The 24,532-nt window shown below is 31.2% G+C and overlaps 11 protein-coding genes across 11 annotated transcripts; 5 read left to right on the top strand and 6 right to left on the bottom strand.

Moving 5' to 3' along the window:
• Window positions 1-207: 207 nt before the first annotated feature.
• Window positions 208-1,737, top strand: PPL_10601 (uncharacterized protein; the record flags this gene model as incomplete). The annotated part of the gene is made up of 1 exon (XM_020581369.1): window positions 208-1,737. The coding sequence occupies one exon, from the start codon at window positions 208-210 to the stop codon at window positions 1,735-1,737; it is 1,530 nt and encodes a 509-aa protein (XP_020428156.1).
• A 916-nt stretch (window positions 1,738-2,653) lies between these two features.
• On the top strand, window positions 2,654-4,361 carry proS (prolyl-tRNA synthetase; the record flags this gene model as incomplete). Its single annotated transcript, XM_020581368.1, has 2 exons — window positions 2,654-4,307; window positions 4,357-4,361. 2 exons carry the CDS (start codon window positions 2,654-2,656, stop codon window positions 4,359-4,361), a joined length of 1,659 nt encoding a protein of 552 aa, XP_020428155.1.
• Window positions 4,362-4,414: 53 nt separating this feature from the next.
• mpi (mannose-6-phosphate isomerase) lies at window positions 4,415-5,832 on the bottom strand (the record flags this gene model as incomplete). Its single annotated transcript, XM_020581367.1, has 3 exons — window positions 4,415-5,121; window positions 5,198-5,346; window positions 5,447-5,832. The coding sequence occupies 3 exons, from the start codon at window positions 5,830-5,832 to the stop codon at window positions 4,415-4,417; spliced, it is 1,242 nt and encodes a 413-aa protein (XP_020428154.1).
• Window positions 5,833-6,217: 385 nt separating this feature from the next.
• Window positions 6,218-6,957, bottom strand: PPL_10598 (uncharacterized protein; the record flags this gene model as incomplete). Its single annotated transcript, XM_020581366.1, has 2 exons — window positions 6,218-6,711; window positions 6,795-6,957. 2 exons carry the CDS (start codon window positions 6,955-6,957, stop codon window positions 6,218-6,220), a joined length of 657 nt encoding a protein of 218 aa, XP_020428153.1.
• An 896-nt stretch (window positions 6,958-7,853) lies between these two features.
• PPL_10597 (uncharacterized protein) lies at window positions 7,854-8,571 on the bottom strand (the record flags this gene model as incomplete). The annotated part of the gene is made up of 2 exons (XM_020581365.1): window positions 7,854-8,347; window positions 8,412-8,571. 2 exons carry the CDS (start codon window positions 8,569-8,571, stop codon window positions 7,854-7,856), a joined length of 654 nt encoding a protein of 217 aa, XP_020428152.1.
• Window positions 8,572-9,210: 639 nt separating this feature from the next.
• On the bottom strand, window positions 9,211-9,810 carry PPL_10596 (glutathione S-transferase; the record flags this gene model as incomplete). Its single annotated transcript, XM_020581364.1, has 1 exon — window positions 9,211-9,810. One exon carries the CDS (start codon window positions 9,808-9,810, stop codon window positions 9,211-9,213), a length of 600 nt encoding a protein of 199 aa, XP_020428151.1.
• A 621-nt stretch (window positions 9,811-10,431) lies between these two features.
• Window positions 10,432-14,803, bottom strand: PPL_10595 (calcium-binding EGF-like domain-containing protein; the record flags this gene model as incomplete). The annotated part of the gene is made up of 10 exons (XM_020581363.1): window positions 10,432-11,321; window positions 11,386-11,781; window positions 11,857-12,219; window positions 12,287-12,700; window positions 12,762-13,100; window positions 13,319-13,501; window positions 13,586-13,888; window positions 13,964-14,281; window positions 14,634-14,672; window positions 14,764-14,803. The coding sequence occupies 10 exons, from the start codon at window positions 14,801-14,803 to the stop codon at window positions 10,432-10,434; spliced, it is 3,285 nt and encodes a 1,094-aa protein (XP_020428150.1).
• Window positions 14,804-15,681: 878 nt separating this feature from the next.
• On the top strand, window positions 15,682-16,490 carry PPL_10594 (uncharacterized protein; the record flags this gene model as incomplete). Its single annotated transcript, XM_020581362.1, has 2 exons — window positions 15,682-15,722; window positions 16,175-16,490. The coding sequence occupies 2 exons, from the start codon at window positions 15,682-15,684 to the stop codon at window positions 16,488-16,490; spliced, it is 357 nt and encodes a 118-aa protein (XP_020428149.1).
• A 674-nt stretch (window positions 16,491-17,164) lies between these two features.
• PPL_10593 (uncharacterized protein) lies at window positions 17,165-17,371 on the top strand (the record flags this gene model as incomplete). Its single annotated transcript, XM_020581361.1, has 1 exon — window positions 17,165-17,371. One exon carries the CDS (start codon window positions 17,165-17,167, stop codon window positions 17,369-17,371), a length of 207 nt encoding a protein of 68 aa, XP_020428148.1.
• Window positions 17,372-19,493: 2,122 nt separating this feature from the next.
• Window positions 19,494-21,599, bottom strand: ddx20 (DEAD/DEAH box helicase; the record flags this gene model as incomplete). The annotated part of the gene is made up of 1 exon (XM_020581360.1): window positions 19,494-21,599. The coding sequence occupies one exon, from the start codon at window positions 21,597-21,599 to the stop codon at window positions 19,494-19,496; it is 2,106 nt and encodes a 701-aa protein (XP_020428147.1).
• A 383-nt stretch (window positions 21,600-21,982) lies between these two features.
• PPL_10591 (uncharacterized protein) lies at window positions 21,983-24,441 on the top strand (the record flags this gene model as incomplete). Its single annotated transcript, XM_020581359.1, has 6 exons — window positions 21,983-21,989; window positions 22,060-22,422; window positions 22,475-22,688; window positions 22,743-22,869; window positions 22,931-23,849; window positions 23,900-24,441. 6 exons carry the CDS (start codon window positions 21,983-21,985, stop codon window positions 24,439-24,441), a joined length of 2,172 nt encoding a protein of 723 aa, XP_020428146.1.
• Between the last annotated feature and the right edge of the window lie 91 nt (window positions 24,442-24,532).

Here is a 24,532-nt window from a genome sequence, read left to right as displayed (position 1 = left end):
TTTCAGCTTTCATCATTCTTTAATTTTTACAGTTTGACAAGATAACAGTACAGTACAAGCAAGATAAGATTACCAGTACACAAAATTGTTAGCAGAGAATCTTTATCATTTTTTTTTGTTTGCAAAAGATAGAAAAGAAAGGATAACACACTCAACAATCTAAACTAAAGAATAATAATAATAGTAATAATAATAATATTGTGTTAAATGTCAACTCAACTAGCAAATATATTAAAGTCATTCAGTAAGCTAAGTGTTGGCTCATTGCAACAAACTTTGAAACATTTCAATCCAAAGGATGAAGCGATCATCTTGTCTGCTGAGCAACCAGAGCTGACTTCAATGGTCAAGTCAGTGATCTGCACTCAGACCTACTCATTCATGGAGGACATGGAGAAGTTCACAGAGATCTTTGCATCTGGATTCGGATGTCCCAAAGCCGACGTCTTGAAGAAGCTCGAGATCAACGGTCTCTACAACTCGCTCGAGAAACTCAGTCAAGAAGATCTGACGCAAGTGTTCAAGTTGCTCTCACTCCAAGAGACCTCCGAGCAAGACTTGCCACGCCAAGAGATGATTGGAAAGATCGAGGAGGAGTGCTTCCTTCAGGGTGTCAACAAGCTGCTGATAAAGATGTGCGAGGGTGGCTCCGAAGTGCTCAAGTCGTACTGCAAAGACTTGAAGATGAATTATATCGAGAACGACGACTCAAAGAATGCAGAGGAGGTGATGAAGTCAATGTTTGATCTCGAGTCTGACTTGGTCAATGACGAAGACGCCCAGGAGGAAGAGGAAGCTGCTCCTGCGCCATCCAAGAAGCCAGCCGCCAAAGAGAAGCCAGCCAAGAAGTCTGCCGGCGCCAAGAAGCCAGCGGCACCAAAGAAGGCACCAAACAAGAAGCCGGCAGCTGCCAAGCCCGCCGCTGCTGTCGAATCGGAGGTTGAAGAGTCTGAAGAGGAGGCACCAGCACCCGCCACCGCAAAATCCAAGCCACCCGCCAAAGCAAAGTCAAAGCCACCAGCAGCAGCAGCATCAAAATCAAATGGAAAGACAACAGCACCAGCAGCAGCAGCAACTACAGAGTCCACTGAAGTAAGTGGAAAGAGAGCAAGAAAACCAGTTACTAAATACGAAGATGAAGCAACATCCAATGGTTCCACCACTACTACTACCACCAGCACTACAAATAGCAAGGCAAAGGCAAAACCAGCAGCCACTAGCAATAAGAGAAAAGCAAAGGAAGAAGATGAGACAGACGAGGAGGACGACGACGAAGACGAGCAATCAAGCTCCAATGGCAGCGGCGCCTCTGGAAAGCTAAATTCATTCGGTGGATACAGAGATAAAGACGGTAAATATATATCGCCACCAGTCAGCAAGATCGTAAAGGGTGTCACCAAAGATCAGCTACATGACTTTTTTAACTTGGAGCCACTCCAAGAATTTTGTAAAATGAACGACATCACATACTCTTCCTACAAGAAATCACAGTTGACCAAGGTTATTGCCGACTTTTTAGAGACCGGAGAGAGACCGCTCAGCAAGAAGGAGAAACTAGCAAAGAAAGCCGCTCTCAAAAAACAAAAGACCTCAAAATCATCGAAATCAACAAATACCAAGACTTCAGCAGCAGCAGCAGCAGCAGCATCATCGACCACCTCTACCTCTCCCTCCACAACCACTACACCAGCAGCAGCATCAACAACCACCACAACCACAACAACAGCAGAACCATGATCATCTTAACCAACACTCAAAAACAAACAAACAAACAAACCAACCAAATTCAATGTCACTTTTAAAATCACAATATTCTATTATATGTGTACTCCACTACCTTTCTCTCTCACCACTGTCTCCACCACTCACTAACTAACTTAACCAACAAATGTTGTTGCTTTTGTTTCAAATTTGTAATGTTGTTATTGCTACAGTTCAATCAGACATTACCGACAAGAATAGAATTATCATTTTAAAAAAAAAATAACAAAATAAAATAAACAAAAAAATTGTATATCTTAATACTTATTTGTTAAACATTTAACCTTGATTTCATATCTATGATCTCTGTTATTTATTTATTGTATTGTTTATGTTTATTGTATCAGAATATTGGGTTGTTTACTTATCTACATATATGGTAATGACAATAGATCATTTTCAATCATCTTACCAGTCCATCTAACCTTATACTATTTTATTTAAAATAAAAAATCGGATAAAATTAATTAAAAAAATATCTTAAAAATTTATCAAAAATAAACAAGTCGACTGTAAGACCAATCAATCTCACAGCATTTAAATGTGTGTTAATTTGAAACATGTTTCAAAAATATATGTAAATTATCTAAAATAATAATAAATATTGTTTTTCACACACAAAAATAGAAAGAACATCAATATTTAAAATCAATCAACCATTGCAATTCACTTGTTAATTATTAAAAGTCAAAGTTCAATCAACTCTTTGAAATAACACAATTTTTTTCAATAAAAAAAAATATAAAAAAACCTTTTGATTACAAATTTTTTTTTTTTAAACATAAAAGCCAAAAAATTTAGCTAAATCATTTTTTTAAATTATCGACAATTAGTAATATTTATTTTTATTTATTTATTTATAATAATAATTTTTTATTAATATCGTGTAAGAATGTCTGAATCACAACAACCAACAACAACAACAACACAACAACAAGTTCCAAAGGAAAAGAGAGAGAAGGCACCAAAGGTGCCAAAGGAGAAGAAGGAGAAGGAGGTCAAGGATCAAGCAAAGACAAAGGAAGCCAGAGATAAATTGAATACAGCCGGTGTCGGTAAGGAGGAAGATTTCTCAGAGTGGTACACCAATGTCATCACACGTTCAGAGATGATCGACTACTACGATATCTCTGGTTGCTACATCTTGCGTCCATGGTCATACAGCATTTGGGAACAGATTCAATCGTTCTTTGACGGTGAGATCAAGAAGCTCGGTGTCCAAAACGCCTACTTCCCATTGTTGGTCTCTGAGAAGGCACTCAACACTGAGGAGGATCACATCGAAGGTTTCGCTCCAGAAGTCGCTTGGGTCACCAAGTCTGGAAAGTCCAACTTGTCCGAGCCAATCGCTATTCGTCCAACCTCTGAGACTATCATGTATCCAGCTTACAAGAACTGGATTCGTTCACATCGTGATCTCCCATTGAAGTTGAACCAATGGGTCAATGTTGTGCGTTGGGAGTTCAAGCGTCCAGTTCCATTCTTGAGATCGCGTGAGTTCCTCTGGCAAGAGGGTCACACCGCTTTCGCCACCAAGGAAGAGGCTGACAAAGAAGTACTCCAAATCTTGCGTCTCTACAAGCGTGTCTACGAAGAGTTGTTGGCCGTTCCAGTCGTCGAGGGTCTCAAGTCAGAGAAGGAGAAGTTTGCCGGTGGTTTGTACACCAGCACCATCGAGGGTTTCATTCCAACCAATGGTCGTGCCATTCAGGCTGCCACCTCTCATTGTTTGGGTCAGAACTTCTCAAAGATGTTTGGTATTGAGTTTGAAGACGAAAACAACGCCAAGGCATTGGCTTGGCAAAACTCGTGGGGTCTCACCACCAGAACCATCGGTGTCATGATCATGGTTCACGGTGATGACAAGGGTTTGGTTCTCCCACCAAGAATCGCTCCAATTCAAGTCGTAGTCGTCCCATTGTACTTTAAGGACTTTGACTCTGCCATTCTCGATAAGAAGGCCGACGAAGTCGTACAACGTCTCAAGGAAGCCGGTATTCGTGCTCACCTCGACAACCGTACCAACTACAACCCACGTCAGAAATATATTCACTGGGAACTCAAGGGTGTCCCAATTCGTGTTGAAGTCGGTCCAAAGGATTTAGAGAAGGATGTAGTCATGTTCTGTCGTCGTGACAACGGTGTCAAGGAGTCTGTTGCCAACGCCGATCTCATCACCACCGCCAAGTCGACTTTGGATAACATCCAAGTCTCAATGTTGGAGCGTGCCACCAAGCAACGTAATGAATCGATCAGTATCGTCACCCAATGGTCTGATTTCATCCCATCGTTGGACAAGCGTCACATTTGTTTGGTACCATGGTGTGATGTCCCAGACTGTGAGGAGGCCATCAAGAAGCGTTCCAACGAGGAATCCTTGAAGCAAAAGGAAGAAGCCGAAAAAGGTTTCTGTTTGACCGGTGCTGCCAAGTCACTCTGTATTCCACTCAAAGTCGAAGAGCTCCGTGATGTCCCAGCCATCACCAACGAAACTCGTTGTTTTGCCTGTGAAAGATCCGCCAAGAAATGGACTTTATACGGAAGAAGTTATTAAACATAAAAACATTAAAAAAAAGATCATTTTTTTTTATTTAGTTTAATAATAAAGTTATTATAATATCAATTAAAAATCAATATATTTATTAGTTATTGGTTATTTAAATAATCTTTCACTAACTCTTGCAATGTAGAGTGTAGATGATTTACTATCTATTGTTTTAACGGTGAATGGTGTGTCAATTGGTACAAATAATACAGTTCCTTTGATTAGTTTATCAAAGTTGTTTTGAGGTTGCAAAGAGGAGCTGATCTGGATGTTACCATCTAATACTAATACAATAGCAGGTCCTCTTCTTGATTTAATCGATTGTTCGGCGCCTTCAGAGATATGGTAGCTCTCTACTTCGAATTCGTCGACGGGTGGACGGAAAAGAGCGTGATTGTCAGACTCACAGATTGGTTTGACAAGTGGTGGTTCACCGGTGTTATAGGTTAGCATGTGGGCGAGTGTATCGACATCCTTGAGCTTCGGGGTCAGACCTGCTCTCACTACATTGTCAGAGGGTGCCATGCACTCTACACAGTCTCCGGCAACATAAGCATGTGGCTCACCAGCTGGCAAGAACAAAGCTTGACCCGGTGCCATCTGGATATAATTCAAAAGATAAGCAAAGAATACACCTACATCACCTGGATACTGTTCGTGTAGCACCAAAACCAATTGATCTAAATCATTCTTTGTAGACTGTGCACTGATTCTATTTACAAGAGTGGCAAGATTCTCTTTAATGACAGTTGCATTGGTTTTAAGTAATGCAACAACAACATTATTTAAATATAATGAACAATTTGAATGATCAACTAAATAAATATTTATTTAGTTATTGTTAGTTAACAACCACACGAACTATTATCAATGTTTGAGGTGATTACATACGTTTATCAGATTCAATAGATGCATGTATAGATGCCTTTAGTTCTGGTACATCATTGATGAACTGAATGATATCATTCAATGGTCTGAATCCACATAATGCTTTAAAAGGTGTTAAAGCAATTGCAATCTCTGGTTTATGATATGGATCTCTTTTGTAAAGTTATATTATATTTGATTAGCAAAATGTAAACAAACATGTTCAAAAAAAAAAATAAAATAAAAAAAAAAGTAAAGTAATTTAAAACTTACTTGTAGATATCAGGAAACTTCTCAAATAACTTCTTTGCCAAGTCAGAGTCTGGATGTGATTGAATTGAAAGTGCAGTTCTTATAGAGAGTACCTTGAAGAGGAATGGAAATACCGCTCCGAATCTATCTACCACTTGTTTACCCAGTAGCGATTCGATGCCGTTTGCCTCGAGGTATTGTTGTAGTGTAAGTCGTTTGTGATCATCAGTCTCTACGACCGACGGTGCAGATGGATGTGCACCCATCCACAACTCTGCATATGGTGCACTCTCATCGATCTTCACACAGCTATCTGCAGAGAGCAACTGTGCCACAGTACTATTGAGACCATAGTTTCCCCAAGAGTATTGCTGTGCCACACAATGTAATTTTACAATCTTATTCATTGAGAGTAGAGTATCTTTTTTTTTATTTATTTATTACAAATATAAATAATTCTGTGCTTCTTGAACATCAAAAAAAATTAAAAAGTCCACCCACATTTTCGCAGCTTAATCTTTTCTGCAAACAATTCAAATAAAATCGTATCGGAAATATGTTGTTAATTTTAAATTATTCAAAGGTCCCAATAAAATATTCAACATATCCATTCGCCATAATAAATCGATATAAAGTTATTTTATTATCAAGACAAAAAAAAATAAATATTTTTATCTATTTAAATAGAGTTAAAAAACAAAATTAAGATACTACAATAATAATTGGGGGGAGTGATAAATTATACTATATTAATTTATTAGTTTCAATTTATAAAATTAAAATTCTAATGGTTTAAAAGAATTTTTTTAAAATATTGGTATGTTTTGGAGCTACGAAATTTGGAAGGGAGATTACAGATTGTGAAGAGCATTCTGATGGTAAATCAAACCATGACTCGGTGAAACTGTTTTCAAAGTTGTAGAAGTTCATAACTGTAAATCCTGGGTTGGTTAGATCGGAATTTCTTATTGTCGATGATACAAGAGAACAACTCAATGGATCGTAGAGGTAGGTTTGGTTGGTATTGTATGAAACTAATGCAGCATTGAATATTTGAACTGGGAATTGTCCAATCTTGGTGGTACCAATTAAGTCACCCAATGGGAGTGCAGAGGGAACTGGATAGTCCAATGACACTTTGACACAAACACCATTATCCAAGATATATCCTTCATTAGTTTGACCAAACTCCCAGATAGAACCAAAACTTGGTTCTTGACCTTCCACTACAAGAACATAGGTGGTGAAAGTTCTTTGTCCAACAAAATCGGTTGTAGTATTTCCAGCTAAAAATTGTTATAGACAATATTATTAAAATTAACTTTTTTTTTCTAAATTTATATATTTTAACACTGTGATTAATTCATACCTTCAAAGAATGACATTGGTGGATAGTTTGAATTTGGATCTAAAGTGTTGAAAGCAGTTGCTTCGAAATTGGAGGTGTATCCATTGGTGTTTGAACAATGATATGGCATACGTCTTGCTGAAGCACAGGTAACTAAAAAGATTAATGCAATTAAGAATTTCATTTTTGCTAGTGATATAACAAATTATTTATATATATTTAATATTTGAATGTTTAGAATAGATTGATGAATAACTGATCTCTAAACTTTGTTTAAATAGTTATTTTAAGAGTTATTGTATTTTAATAAGTCAATAGTTGACTAATAATCTAACCAGGGTTTGTGTTGTGTGACTTTTAGGATCTGGGGTTTAGTTCTACCAGGATTCGGGTGTCAAAAAAAAAAGAAACAAAGTGATATAGACTATAATTGGTTATATTCAATGAATCTCACTGCATTCTATGACTTCTTTTTCAATTTTTAGCCTGTTTGACAATCAAAAAGATATTTACTTTTTTTTTGAACTCAGCGGTTTTTTACACATCATCGGTTTTTGTAAATGAAAAAAATCAAGATCTTTAAATAATTTTTACACAAAATATTTTTATTTTGCAAACAAAAAGATTGGATAATTTTTTATCCTGGTTTATTTTTTAATCACTCTGGTTGTTTTTATTGTTAAAAATGATGATATCATCTTAAGTTTTGTTTAATTTTTAAAATTTTATCGGAGATAGCAAACCAAAGAACCCAATAATATTCATTATCATTCATCTTAATTGATATAGGATTTGATCAACGAGTGAGGTGTCTTTTAAAAGGTATTCAAGCTGTAGCATCAATACAACCATCTATATGTTGTAATTTTATTGTTCATTTGTAGTCTTGGTTTTCAAAAATCTTCAATCAACTATTTAATAGTACCATACACTATGTTTTTTTAATTTTTAAAGTGTTTATAATAGTTTTTTTTAAAACAAAAAAATATGAATAAAAAAACTACAAAAATAATTGGGGAGTGATAGGTTCTACTATATTAATTTATTAGTTTCAATTTATAAAATTAAAATTCTATTGGTTTAAAAGAATTTTTTTAACATATTGAGGTGTTTGGGAGCTTTGAAATTGGGAAGAGAGACTACAGATTCTGAGGAGCACTCAGATGGTAAATCAAACCATGACTCGGTGAAACTGTTATCAAAGTCGTAGAAATTCAAAACCATATATCCTGGGTTGGTTAGATCGGAATTACTTAAGGTGGATGAAACAAGGGAGCAGGTCTTTGGATCATAGAGATAGGCTTGATCGGTATTGTTTGAAACTTTGGAAGGATTGAAGATTTGAACTTGGAATTGTCCAATCTTGGTGGTACCTACTACATCACCCAATGGAAGTGCAGAGGGAATTGGATAGTTTAATGATGTTTTGAAACAAACTCCATTATCCAAGATATATCCCTCACCAGTCTGACCAAACTCCCAAACCGAACCAGAACTTGGTTCTTGACCTTCAAATACAATAAAATAGGAGAGGAAACTACGTTGTCCAACAAAATCTATAGTAGTATTTCCAGCTAGTGTATTTTATAATATTAAAATTAATTTAAATTCTATATTTAAATATTTAAAAATTTATACCTTCAAAGAATGATAATGGTGGAGAGTTCGAATTTGGATCTAAACAGTTGAAGGAAGATACTTCGAAATTGGTAGTGTATCCATTGGAGTTTTGACATTGATATGGTAAACTACTTGCGGTAGCACAAGCAACTAAAAAGATGAATGCAATTAATTTCATTTAAAAAAAAAATTTGTGTATATTTAATATTTGAATGTTTAGAATTGATTGGTGAATAACTAATTTCAAAAAAAAATGTTTAAATAGTTGTATTAATAAAATATTAAAATTATCTTAAAGTCAATTGTTGACTAAGATAACCAGGGTTTACATAGATCTGTGTTTTAGAAGTTAGGATTTAGTTTTTACTAGGATTCTGGAATCAGAAAAGAAGCAAGATGGTATCTACTAAATTTGGTTATTTTCATTGAAAAACAATTGTTTCTCATCGGCTTTTCAATTGAACCAGTTTGATATAACAAAAATAGATATTTACTATTTTTCGAACTAAATGGTTTTTTCACATATATCAGTTTTTAAAAAAAAAAAATCAAGATCTTTCCAAAATTTTATACCCCTCCTATTTTTAAAAAAACACAAGATATTTATTAATTTTTTTATCCTGGTGTATTTTTTTATTCACTCTGGTTTTTTAATTGTTAAAAATTGATGATATCATCTTAAGTTATATTTAATTTTTATATTTTTATCGGAGATATTTTTATATCATTGCAAATCAAAGACCCCAATATTATTTTTTACTATGGTTGTTCATTAATTATACAAAATTGATGATATCATCTTAAGTTTATTTAATTTTTATAATCTGGTTTTTGGTCTAGTTTGGATATGTTCTGCAATCGATGGGATTGAAGCAATCTTATCGTAAAACTTTTGTAAGAGGGTGAATGGTGCCAGAACTTCGAGGAGATTGTTGTGTGTTTGTTGGTGGAAATAATCGAGGAGTGCAAACACAGAGATGTCAGCGTGTGTCAGTCTGTTTCCGACAAAGTGTTCACCGCCAGCTGCCTTCAAGTGTTGTTCGAAGCGAGTCAAGAACTTTGGTGCAATCTCTGTCTTGAATTTTTGATTGGCCTCCTCCCCGTTGGCTCTGTAGTAGGGATTGTAGACATCTTGTGTGGCATGAACATACTGGCTGATCAACGCACGTTCTACTGGTGTATTTCCAGCCAAGCCATGGATCTCAGCGAGGTATGATTCAATAGAGAGTGACTGCGACAAACTGATATTCTCATCCTCATAGAATGGAACCTGTCCAAAATTGGTTTTAGCTTTCAAGTCGGCTGGAATCTCTTTTACTCTGACATCATTGAAAGCCACACCCTTCAACTTTAGAATGAAACGAATGGTTTCAGCACGAGCTCTAGCGTCTAAATAATATAAAGTTGGTTGTGTCATTTTATTTAACTTGTTTTAGAATAATATTAATAATAAATTGATTATTTTGATTTATGTTGTTTTTGAAAATGATTATTCAGAATCCATATTTATAGTTTAATATAATTTTTGTTTGACAAACCACAAATTTTTTGTTTTGATTCGATTCTTTTCAAAAATGGACAATGATTCAATTTCTTCTTTTCATTCTTTTCATTTTTTAACACACACTTCTTTTTTGTTTTTTTGTAATGGAATAATTTTATAGAATGTTTGTTTTAGTTTCATTGTTTGGATTAATTATAATCTTGTACAAGTTGGAAATTTTAATGAATAAACTACTTTCTCACTAGAATTACAATTTATACAATTAGAATCATTAGAACACCTTTGATAGGCAAATAGAGGTCGATCTAATGTGCTCAGTTGGTATCCACCCTTAGCTGATACCAGTTCAAAAGGAAGGGTGTTTGTTCCTTCCATATCTATGAATACTCTTCATTCTACCTATTCTATATCGATACTTGAATGGTTTGATGATAATGGATTATCTTTTAAATCATACCAACTTATTTTGTTTTCTTTAAGTGTGATAACAAAAATGAATAGTTTGTTAAAAGTTTATAAAAATAATTAAGAATTTTATTGTTCAATATATTTATCTGCTTTTTCTATTTGATATTGAAGTCTTTGATTGTATTCATATAGTTTACGTTTCTTGATGATTACTATTACAACGATGATGACAATAACTGCAGCGAATAGCGATGCCGATACGATAACAGCGATCAATTGGATCTTTGTGAGAGCAAAGCTAGCACTATTACCATTACATTGATCGGTATTTGGATTGGTATTTAGTAGTAATGAGAAATTTGGATCCAACACAGCATATTGTGAGAAATAGGGTATATTTATACCAATTTCCAAACCTATCGAATCATTGGCGTGTTGTTTACTAATTATTGTATTGGAGATCGATAGTTTTCGTTTATCAATATCACCGACTCTGATAAACGTTCCAAACAACGATTGATCGTTGATGCTCAGGTTGATAGAATCCAGTTCTTTTTCAGAGTGGTCTTCACCACTACCGGAACCACCTCTATTGGAGTTACACTGACTGAGATCCGAGGATCCACGAATCGACGATGACATCACAAGTTGCAAACTATTGAATATCGATTTGAATTGATACGGTGAAAAAGTGATTGTGTATTTGAGTGAATGTGGTGGAATATAATAGAGATCATCGATAAAACTGTAGTTGACGCCATTGACGAACCATTCTAACACTACAAAGATAGAGGTGCTCTCGGAAACATTATAGGAATATTGGTAGGCTTCACGTAACTCATTGGAAACATTGGTGACACTCCAATTTACATTGGTAAGATTATAGGTGGAGATAACCTCATTGATAGCACTCATCTCTCTTAGATATTCAATTTGAATTGAGCTAAGATGACCTTGATAATCAATGATAACAGATGGTCTTGTTTCATTGAAACTCGGAGCAATAGGTGCAATAACTAAAAATATATTGATTAATATATAATTTTCAAGATAATTAAATAATGTGCTTTTAAAACATACCATTCGAACAATCACCTCCGTAATAACCTTTTTCACATTGACATGTACCATTTAAACAAGAGCCATGAAGAGAACAATCTTTATCGACTAAACATCCTGGAGTTGGTTTTGGCGATTGACTTGGATTAAGAATGTCATAAGGAGTTAAAGTTATCTTATTTGAATAGAAATCTTCAACATAATATATCAATGAAACTGAAGATGAAATTGGAATCATCGATATAACTATGTAGTCAGATGCTTTCGATAGAACAGGAAGTGTTATATTAACTCCACTCGGTAAAAGAACATATACAAACGATTGGTTTGTTTCAATTGGATTGAGGTTGACACCGGTCAATGTTACATTTCCTCCAATTGTAGAGGTAAATGGTGAATAGTTTACAATTGAAGGGACTATTCATGAAAGTAATAATTATTTAAAAAATATTAGTCTATATAATAGATTGTTTAAAATTAATTAATACATACATCTACTCTTTGATAATAATACTTTATAAGGTAGATTCATCTGCTGCAAATCAATAGTATTGAATCCTTTGTAGAATTTAAATATATCGGTAATACCATAGACAGATATATAGGCAACTTCAAATCCATATCCAAAAGGAATAGTTAAATCGCATTTGAAGGTATTCTGTTGGGTTTGATAAGATTCACATGACAACAATGGATGGTTGAGTGATTGTAAATAGAATGTAGGTGGTGTATTCAATAGAAATTGTGATTCCAATGAGATTTCAATACTAACTGTTCTATCATTTGAGAATTGATCTATTGAATATCTATTTAAATATAAATTGGTAATAGTTGGATTAAATATATAGTTTGTAGCTAAAATAAATGGATAGTTAATTACAATATTAAAATAAAAATAAAATAAAAGTTAACTTTTACTTACTATTAGCATTTGAAGAATATAAATATCTGATTGTCATGTTTCCAATTAATCGATTATAGCTTGTACTTAATAGAGGTACAATGTATTTATCGGAGTAGAAAGAATCATAGGTTCCTGTGTTTCCTTCGGTATCGGTCAGTCGGATAGTTGTAATTGTAAAGTTATTGATTCCTTCTTTACATAGAGAGTATTTTGAAATATAAAGATTTCCATTGTCATATATAACAGAGCTGGTTCGTGTATTTCTATTGAAATCAAAACTGAAAGTTTGGAGTCCGGTTGTCTCTTTAACAATGATCGTACCATTATCGAATCCAGTTTGATCTTCTATAGTTATATTCCACGTGAAACTACAACTCTGACCACTTAGAGTTGATATTATACTTGTTATAATTGGTGGGATATAATCACCATCTACAAATATTAACATTAATAGGATATTTCAATTTTAAAATAAAAAAAATTTAAAACTTACTTATAGAATTAACTAATAGTTTAGTTTTCCAAGTTGGATCAAAGAATGATTGAATAGCAATACCTTCAATATATCCACTTTTATAGTGTAATCTATAGTCTAATGATGAATTAATCATATTCTTGGCAAGTGTGAATACTATTTCATAGAGTTGAATATCGGGGTTCCAACTTCCATATCCTACTCTCTTTTGACCTTCCCAGCTAACAACCAACTGAGGATGGAAATCGGTATCAATAAATGTAAGATTGAATCTTAATAATCTCTGAGGTGAAGTATTGGTAGTTTCCACTTGATCATCAAATTCAAAATAGGTAAATGAAGAGAAATCCATTGTTGCTATATATGAATATAATTGAATAATTAATAAAATGTTAATTGTAATTATATTAGAATTTGTAAATAGTTACATGAAAATGATAGATTTGGTATTTCAAAATAACCATTATTATTATAATAATATCCAGGATAACTATATTTTGTTTCCACATTTCCAGCCATGTCATATACAGAAAAATTGTAAAAAGAAATGATGTCAATCTCCTTTTCATAGTAACCATCCAATAGTGATCCAAGTACCAAATTTGAAGTGTTAAAGAATACTTCATCACCAAGTGTATTTCTTCCCAACACTATTTTATAGAAACCACTATAGTCATCTTGAATTCTTATTCTTAGATACTGTGATCTATCTGTTGTACGTAAAACTTTCATACTCAAAATGGTTGGAGGTGAAGAATCTATTTAACAAATAATAATTAAAAAAACTATGAAATTAGAATTTAATTCATTTAAACTTATTTCAATAATAATTAAATACTTACCATGAATACTAATTGGTTGATAAGAAAGGTATTTATAGATTACGACTCCACCGATTGTAATAGCACCTTGGTAAACTTCTTTATAAATCGAGTTTAACATTATGAAAGATGATAAATAGGTGGATGGTCCTCCATTTATACCAAATGGAAATGGCATATCAATCCAGCAGTTCTCGACGCTGGCCACCTTGTCGTAATTCTGAGTGTAGTTAAATTCTATCAAGTTGATAGTAGGAGTATCATAACTTAGATAGATAAATTTTCTTGTAATAGAAGGTGAAAACTGTTCAATAGCAGGTATATCTTTTTACGTTTAAATTTTAATTAATATTTGAAATATGACTGTTATTTTACTTGTTTTTTGAATCTTGAACATACCTCCAATTGTAAGATTTTTAAGCTTTGAACCGTTGTATTGAAAATCAGGATTAAGCGAAAATACCGAAAAGTCTGTGTAGTCGGTATCATTGATCAGTCGGTGTCCACCGTAGTAGGTTCCTGATGTACTGTTACCAGAGACTTGTACCAACAATCTCGATAGATTTACATTCACGTGAGAGTTATCCATGATAAAGTATTTGCAATCAGTCACATTGAAATCAGCCAATACAGACAAATAGTTGTATTTATTGTATTTATTCAATACAAAACTAGATGGATAGTATTGTAGATAATCATTTTGAATGATTAAAGATTCTATATAAATTGATTTTAGATAATAATTTGGTAACATATGATTAATATTAAAAAAATCAGAAGTAATAAAAAACAAACTTACGTTTAAAAGGTGTATCACTCTCAGTTAGAGTAAAAATATGACCATGATAATCGGTTATTTGTATTCTTATTTGATCGTTAAAGTTCGTACAAGGGTAATTTACAGTTGCAGATGCTAGAAGGAAATTTCCGTTATGATATTGCTCCAGTGTACAATTGCTGTAGCAGTCATTACTAAGTATATCACACTGAGTTTTGATTGGATAAATGAAAAGACTTGAAATATAAAAGAATATTTCATTTCCATCCTTTTGATTCAATGGTTTCATACCATTTAAAACCATAGATGCTGATGTCGGAATTGGAGCAGCTTCAATAGATGAAAGAAAGAAAAAAAAAAGATATTATTATTTTTTAAAATTAAGAATAATTTGATTATAGTAAATAAATGTTATACATACGACAATAAACAGTTAGATTGAAAATATTGATACCGGCCATTATTAATATCAGATGGGTTGTATTGTATGGTATGTTGTCAAATGAAACGGACCAATAGGAATATGTACTTATCAGTGGTTGGGTGAATTGTCTGTCGATAATGGTGACTGTTATCGGTGATTGATCACAACTGAAATCCGCTGGAATGATCGCCACATTCTCGTGTGTTGTAAAAATGGCAGTCAAGCCCTGACATCCGGTATCAGAGTATGTGCTAACATTTGACACCACTTGATAGCCTTGGAATTCGATACTAACACTCTGAACACTATCAAAACAACAACATCCAATAATTAAAAAATAAATAAATAAATAAAAAGAAAATAAATTAATCATAATTTAATAAATAAATAAATAAATTTTAAAAAGTTAAATTTAATAAAGATCTATAGCTATATTGTTTACTCAAATTTGAATTGATATAACAGACACTGAAAAAACAACAATTGTTATTAATGTTTAAAAGATAAATTAATTAAATAGAATTAATTCGATTGGACCTTGTATTTGATAAAGGTGGGTATGAAGTAGTGATCACCTCTGATCATCATTGTAAGATTGATTGCTGATTGCACATAGATTGATGGAGAATAGTAACTTGAAAATAATTAAAAGCCAATAATTTTTAATTGTAGCGAGAGTTTCGACACCAATTTGAGTTTAAATAAAGCCAAACTAAATTATTTCCTTAATAGCTCACCATTGTTGATTTACTAGTGACACCAAACTTAAAGCAATATCTACCAAATTAAAAAAATGGGTACTATTTTTGTGTTAACTCATTTTAATAATTTGAACCAATCACTATTGATAATTCTACATCTAAAAATTAAGTTGTGTTTGTGTGTGTGTGTGTATGTGAAACTTTGATTAAAAAGATGTGTTTAATAGATTCAATATCAAATAAAAAGTTTGCCGTGTAATAAAAAAAAGATCTCAAATTTGTATTTTTTTTAAAAATAAAAATAAAATTAAATATTAGAAAAACAAATTTTTTTTTTTTTTTAATTAAATATTTATAAGATAAATATGTTATTTACTTTTATCTAATTAAATATTTGTTAGATTGATTCAATTTGTAGATATATTGATGATTTGAAAAAAAAAAAAAAACAAAAAAATAAAAAAAATTATTGTATTAATTAAATTATTTAAATGAATAAATAAATCAAACATTCTTTTTTTTTTTGTCTAATTTTAATTAAAATGTTATCTTCTTTTAAATTGTTAAACAAAAGTGCAACTCTGTCATTAAATAATGGTAAGATAGAATGAATGAGATGTATAATAAAGATTATATTAACTGATTGTACATCATTGTTTTTTAAATAAATGTGTATGTATAGGTGGTGGTTTAACTTTTTTATCTAGATACTACTCGAGAAGAGTGACTTCTAATGAAGAGGTACAGGAAAGACTCAATAGATTAAGAGAGAACTTTGGTAATAGTATAGATAACAGTGAGAATGACAATGAACTCTCAAAGGAGATTCAAGCTAGAATGAATTCACTTCGATCAAAGGCACCTAGTGTTCACGATTTAGAAACAAACGTCGATGACCTTTACACAACTAGAAGAGTTAACGATCAACCACAGTCACACAATACAATAGAAATTAACGGTAGAACTGTCGCAACTTCCATACCTCGAGATCAAATAGAAATCGTTAGATCAAGCGACTATTAATAATAATAACCACATACATATATTAGATCAAAATCAAAAACATATAAAAGTAACATGTAAATAAAATAGACACATATAAATTCTCGCATCAATAATCAGTAAATAATAGTATGCATTAACCAAAAGAAAGAAAAAAGAACAAATTTACACACGAGGAGAAGGAGTAATTTATTGATTAATTGTTTGTTGCATTCTATTTTAATATATAGACTCTGACTCATCAAAATCATTTAAAAATAGAGTGATATCATATGAATAGCTTTTGCACGTGAAAAACTTATCATTCTTATGTGTTGGTTGTCTTTGCAAAAATATATAGAAAATAAAAAAGTGGGCGCGGGGAATCAAAAGAATACGGTTTTTTTTCAAAAAAGAAAGGACATAGAATTTGTAACCCCACTTAATTTAAGTGTTATTGGGAAAATCAAAAGAATGATACACGTAGATCAATATTTATAAATTCTCTATAAGTTTTAAAAATTCTTGGAAGTTGCTCAAAATCTTCCTTTGTATTGGTTTAAACAACTATATATAGTTTACTTTTAAATCTAAAATTAAATCATTCAATTACTAATTAAAATATTATCTTTAATTCAAATATAATAATTATATTTATTTATTTATTATTTTTTTTAAAAACAATTTAAAAACCAAATACTTATTATCAATAAAAAATGGAATTTTTAGTCTATTCTAAACTCTTAAAGAACCCCAAGAATGACGAATTGTTTTGGCCAAAGGATAGTCCAATGAAAAAGACTTCAACTAAAACAAAGGAATACAATCCACCAGCAATCCAAACTTTAACCAATGCATCAAATCAACAAACAAATTCTATTGGAATTCCCAACAAACAAGAATCTGGATCAATATTAAGATAAATCAACTAAATTATTAAAAATAATCTTTTCACATATATGATATTTTATCATACGAATAATTTTTCTGTAAATAAAAAATATAATTTTTAACTATAAATTCGAACAAAAAAAATGATAATTAATCAGCGGACAGAGTCCAAGCAGGATTTGTTTTGATATTTAAGGGTGTGTTTATTTAGATTGATTCTTAATTTTAAATCTTCCATTTCTTCAAAAGGGCTGAGTTATATTGGCTCGTACTCTCACCATCCAAAATCCTAATCTAAATTCTATAAATTTTAATTTGATTTTCAATATTGATTTATAAATGATTACTTTTATACTTTTACTTTAAAATAAATAAAAAATATTTGTAAAAAATAAATAAATTTTTAAAGACAAAAAAATTAATCATTAAAATATTTATAGATTTTTTAACCAAGTCAAAAGAGTAAAGACTTAAACGCATCTATTGTATGGAATTTAAAAAAAAGAATGAATTTCCAACGAATTTTTTTTTTGCAAAAGAAACAAGGGAAAAAAGAAAATAGGGGTTAATCATTCTTGAGAAAATCCTTTGAAATCAAAGTTGATTTGTTTTTTTAATGATCTTTTTTACATTCTTGGAAGATGATCAAAACGTTCTCTGATCCAATCTCATCTTAAGAAAAACTATAAATAGTTCAAATTGATTATTTTGTTTTTATACTAAAATATAAAATAAATTCTCTATCTTCTATATTATAGATAAAAATATATAAAACTATTAAAAATGGAATATTATGTTTACTCCAAACTCTTAAAAAATCCAAAGAATGAGGAACTATTTTTTCCGAAAGAAAATATTTCTAAAAAGTCAACACCAGAAACAATTAAATACAGTCCACCAGCTACTTTACAAAATACAACATCCACAAAGAAAATATTAAAAGAAGTTGGATTTTCTTCCAATCAAGAAACTGGACCTATATTACGCTAAAAATCTTTTATGTAAGTGATGAAAATTATATCATATAATATCATTATTCTAATTTTCTATTTGTTTTCAAAAATAGATTTTTAAATTAAAAAAAAAATCATAAGGATTAAAATGTATATAGAAACTTATTTATTTAGATGAACTCGAGTTCATTATATATATTTTTAAATAATAAATAAAATTATATTAATTCATATTATTTGAACTTGAATCTAGTTCAAAATCTATAATAATAAATAAATTGTTTGAACAAATATTGAGTAGATTTCCAATATCTTCTATCTGTTCATATAAACCCATTCCTATTTGGCAATTACAATGATTTGGTCTTTTCAATCGTTTAAATCCAATATTAAATGAATTGCTTCTTGATAATGTATCTAAAAATTTAGTGGATAAAAAAAATAATGAGTAATTATTATTTTGATAGTATTTTTTTAATATTTACAATAAATACTCATTTTTGAATTAACTTTAGATAAACAATAAAATGAATCAATTAACCTTATAACTTTATCATAATTCACTTAAATTGTGTAGAAAAAATTTAATTTGGATAGGTCTATCTCTTTATGGGAATTATACCTATCATAGAGATAATATTATAGAGAATTATTCAATATGATTCTAAATTAGGAAATTGAAAATAAATTCTGACCAATGAAATGAATTAAAGATCCCGACTACAAATTACAGAAATTGTTAACTTCAGATTCACAAACACTAATAAACAATCAATCAATCAATCATTCATTCCATAAATCTAAACACTTCATTCATATGAGATAGACGAATTCCAAACATAGTTTGTCTTCATCAGTAAAAACAAAAACACCTATTATATATAAATTTAATCAACACCCACATATATATACATTTAAAATAACTATCAAAATATAATTTTTTTTTGTATATAATCAGTAAATATATTGGTGTTAAAATAAAATATTTGTGAACAACACTCCACACCACACCACACATGTCATTAATTAATGTTTACCGTTGAATACAAAATCAACAGCTATATTGGTTTTTAACTATATATATACCTATAGGTGAAAATGTAACAATTTACATTGCTTTTATGTTTGTGAATAAATAAATATATATATTGTTTCATTGTTTATTTATTTCGAGTATATATGATTGCAAAAATAATATATTTTAATAATTATAGTAGTAAGGATAATTATAATAGTGTTGTTGATATTGTTGTTGCTGTTGTTGTTGAATTGGATGATGTTTACTTTGTTTTATAGGGCAATACCTACAGTTACAATTATGATTATTATATGAGTTTATATTATTGTGGTTGGATATTAAATAACTATAGTTGTAATTGTTTTGATTTGAATAACTATTTATATAATGAAGATAATCTTCCCATTTGTTGTTTAAATTGTTTGGTTGATTATAACTTAAATTATGATTGTAACTTGTAGCTCTTTGATGTTGTGACTGATCTTTAAATATATTATTATTATTATTAAAATCTTGATATTCTTCTTCTTCTCCTTCTTCAACTTCCTTATTAAAATTATAATTGTTTTCTACTTCTTCATACTCTTCATTCTCTTCTTCATACTCCTGATCTTCATACTCTTCGTACTCTTCATACTCTTCATCTTCGTACTCTTCATCCTCATACTCTTCATTCTCTTCATCTTCATACTCTTCATCTTCATACTCTTCATCTTCATACTCTTCGTCATACTCTTCATCTTCATTATAATCTTCTTCATTTTCATCTATATTTTGTTGATTTTGAATATAATCATCGTTGATCTTTAGTTGTTTTAAAAGTTTGACTTGTTCTTTCTCCTCTTGTTTCTGTTTAAATTGTTGTTGTTTAAGTTTTAGTGATTCTAATGACTCTGATTCCTTGCTATTCGACAACTGATATGTGTAAAAGTGTTCTGGTATCTCATCGTTATCTTTTCTCTCCAGCAATTCAACATTGTATCGCACACGTAGCTCATGTAAGAAGTTTCTATCTTGTTCGGAATCCTTTGATATAAAACTAACCGATACACCATAGGTACCGAATCTACCGGTTCTACCGATCCTATGAAAGTAAGTTTCGTAGTCTCTCGGCATATCGATGTTCACCACAAGATTGACACGCTCAATGTCGATACCTCTCGCAATCAGGTCAGTCGACACCAGTATTCGCAACTTGAAATCCTTTAGCTCTTCCATCACCAGCAGACGCTCGCGTTGCTCCATAGCACCGGCAATATAACGCGTTGGCCAACCACGTCGCACCAGCAACTTGCACACCTCTTCCGCGCGTTGCCGCTCACTTACAAACACAATCGCCTGATAGAATCCAAGTTGCTCTAGTAGCAGCAGCAATGAAGCGATCTTCTCTTTGAATGCCTGATAACTAATAGCTGGATTCTCTACGAATTGGTAGTATTGTGTGATTCCTGTGAGTGACGGCGTGTCTGAACCAACGCGAACTTCCATGACGTCGGCGCGCATATACGCCTTGACAACGTTCAGTACCGACACCGGATAGGTTGCGGACAGCGCCAGTGTCTGTCTTTGACTGACAGGCAGCGCACGATGCAACCAATTGATATCTTTACTGAAACCCATATCCAGCAGTTTGTCGGCTTCGTCGAGAATCAACAGCTTGATGTCGTCGGTACGAAGTGTCAGTGATTCAATCAACGATCTGATACGTCCGGGTGTGCCAACCACAATCTGACAACCTGAGAGTCGATGACGGTCATCCACTTCCCTGAGTCCACCGATGAACGATGCCGCTTTGATATACTTCATTGATCGCGCCAGCTGATTGACAACGTCACACGATTGCACGGCTATCTCACGTGTCGGTGAGAGTATCATCACCACGGGATGTCGAGGAACACCAGATATAGCGGCAGCATAACTCTCGTCGTCCATATCCAGCAGTTCTTGTCTATCTTTGGGAATGGGTGTAGTTCGTAGTTTCAGAACGGTTTCGAGTGCCACCACACTGAATACTACAGTCTTGCCAGTGCCACTCTTTGCTTGAGCAATGATATCTCTACCGGTCAGAGCAAGTGGTATCGCCTGAACTTGAATCGGTGAAGGCTTGATGAATCCACATTGTTTTAGACCATCCAACGTCTCTTGAGATAACATCATCTCACTGAATTCAACAGAGTTTGATTCATCCAATGTTACATCTTTTGTTCTCTGTCTATTATTACTATTACTACTATTAGTAGTTGTAGAATCGTTTTTTATTAAACAATCATTTTCATCTGAACTATTCATTTGTTTAAATTAAATGAGAAAGAAACATCAAAAATTATTATTAAAGCTGTTTTAAGTTCTATGAAAAAAATTTTGGAAAATTAAAAATCAAAAAATTATTTTTTGTCCATTGAAGATAATTTCACAAACAAAGATAGTAATATTATAGTTTTTAAATATTCTTAAGAATATGTATAGATAATAATCCAAATTGATTGGTCCAAAATTTTTTTTTACTATGACAAAATAATCAAAAAAAAAAAATCTAAATTTCTAAATTTGGTCATTTTCATTTTTTTGGAAACTTTGTTTAAAAAAATAGATATAAAAATAGCTACTGTGAACTTTATTTATTATTTATTCAATATTTATTCAATTTATAAGTATAAAATGAAATAATAAATATGGATGGTAAGATTATTGATTATTAGACATAAATTTAAAAATTAATAATTTTTTTGGTTTTTTTTCTAATATTTAGCTGCAATTAATACAATAAGATGTAATCAACAATTGACAAATGAACAAAAAGATAATTTAATAGCAAGTTGTTCCTTATATTCAAATTTGGATTTAGTTAATTTTATAAATGATAATCATAAAGAACATTTAGATGATATTCTTTTGAAATTATCAAAACATCAAGAGGAGCATATTCATTCACTACAAGAGATCAAAGAGGAGAATATAAACTTGGAAAGTTTGAATTTTTCTGAAGATGAAAGAAAATTTAAACAAATAAGTCAAGAGATGAGCTTACTCTCCTCGAATATGACAATTTCAGATCAACTATTTCAAAAGAGTGAAACACAAGATGAAAATGGAATCGAGGAATACAAAGAAGGTATTTTTAAAGATATTTAAAGTTGATCAATTTTAATCTAATTAATTTTTAGTTTATAAATCCATAACTTATGGAGAGATAACAAGTTATAATCAAGAATATTATTATCATATTCCTTTTGAAAATCTACAGTTGGGTCAATTGGAAAATTGTTTGTCAAAGAAAGGATGTTTTAGTGTTATGGGATCAATTAAATCTGGTAAAACAAGTTTAATGGATGCTTTTAGTAACAGATTAACAAATACAACAGATTTTGTTCCTATAATGTAAGTTATTAAAATCAAAAAATTTAATAACTAAAATTTAACAAAAAAAAATAGGATAAACTTTAATGAATTTAAAGATTCAAATTCCACAAATTTTTATGATTGGTTTATAAACTCATTAAGAAACACAAAATCAAATATTCCATTTAGTTCACCTTCCTCTCAAAGTGATATTAAAGATGTAATTATTCCAAAAAACAATTGTTTTTTAAAATATTTAACTTATTTATTTTCAAAAATAGATATTTACAAGGTATTCAGTAACATTCAATGACAGCTTTGTTATTTTACTATTTGATGAATTCGATAGTTTTTTAGAGATTGATACCTCTCAAAATTATGAATTTCTCAAATTGGTGAATGAAATGATGAACTCACCAGAGTATTGTCTCTATAGTTGTTTTGCTTTTGGAAATTGCAATATGTTGAATTTAATTGATGGGTTGGTATCAACTTATCAAGAGTTTCAAAGATCAGAGTCAACTAGTATCCATGACTATCACTTTTTCAATTCTCATGATACAGTATTCCTTCATGGTTTTAAAAGTCAAGATATTCGAGATTTACTGTTAGAGTGGTCAGAACACAATGGTATACAGATTGACAATGAAGTGTTGAATATCATGGTTGGATCGATGGGCGGATATCCAGGGCTACTTGGTTTGATTGGTGAAGAACTAGAGAGGACAGATCTTAAATGTAAATTAGATATGAAACGGTGGATAACAATTAGAAGATCGATAATCAATCATCTAAGGACATTACCTATTTACTCGAGATTAATAAGAATGATCAATCGATCTCAGGAGATGATAGATTCAATCATTGATATTCTTTCAACACCTCCATTCTATACAATCAAATTAAATAATCATATCAATGAAAATGGTGATATTAATGACAACAAAGATAATGATCAAGATCAAGATCCACTAGCACAACAATGTTTCATGAAAGAACTGGCTAACGTTGGTATCCTAAGAGTACTTAATAGAGAGAAGTCTGAATTCCGATTTGTCTCACCAATATTCAAAGACTATCTACTTAATGAACTGTCGATATTTAACAATTCATTCATTTATCCAAACAACTGGTATTCCCACATTCCACATTTCATAAAATCATTAATTTCAAGTTTGAAACCATTTTCCAATTCAGACAGTAAGTAAATTATTAACTTTATCAATAATAGAATTTTATTAATAAATAAGTAATCATTTTAGGTGATAAGTTGAAATTAGAATATAACTTACAGATTCAAGTCGCTGCAGCATTGGAAAGTGGTATCTATAATAGTTATCATGATAACCATATCAATAGATATCTCGTTCAGATCGATCCAGTCACAGATCTTGAGAAACCAGTTCCTCATATCTTTTTGTCTGTGGAACACGATATCCTTTTTGAGATGATCTCCGACCAGACTTGGGAAGAGATTGGTGATCTCAATCAGGTGATCGAGGAATCGATATCCTACGCCAACACACTGGGTGTTCACTATATCATCATTTTCAACACTGTCAACAAATTGAAAGGATTGTCAAATATAAAAGTCACATGGGATAACTATAGCATTTGGATCTATCAAGTTGCAACATCATCGAACAACAACAACAATAATAACAACAACATAGATAACATCAACAACAACAACGCAGATAATAACAACAAAATCAAAACATACACAATTAGTAATGATAATATTAATTTAATTGATTTTAACTCACTTGTAAATTTCATAGATTATAGATAGATAATATTATCATTGTTAGAATAGAACATATAAATAAATTAAATATTTTAAAATTTTACCGTTTATTTTTTTATGTTTTTCAACGTATTTT

The sequence above is a fragment of the Heterostelium album genome (genome assembly GCF_000004825.1).
Source record: "Heterostelium album PN500 unplaced genomic scaffold PPL_scaffold14, whole genome shotgun sequence".
Taxonomy (NCBI): Eukaryota; Evosea; class Eumycetozoa; order Acytosteliales; family Acytosteliaceae; genus Heterostelium; species Heterostelium album.
Note: the sequence above shows the minus strand (reverse complement) of the source record. Positions and strands in the feature narration are given on the sequence as shown.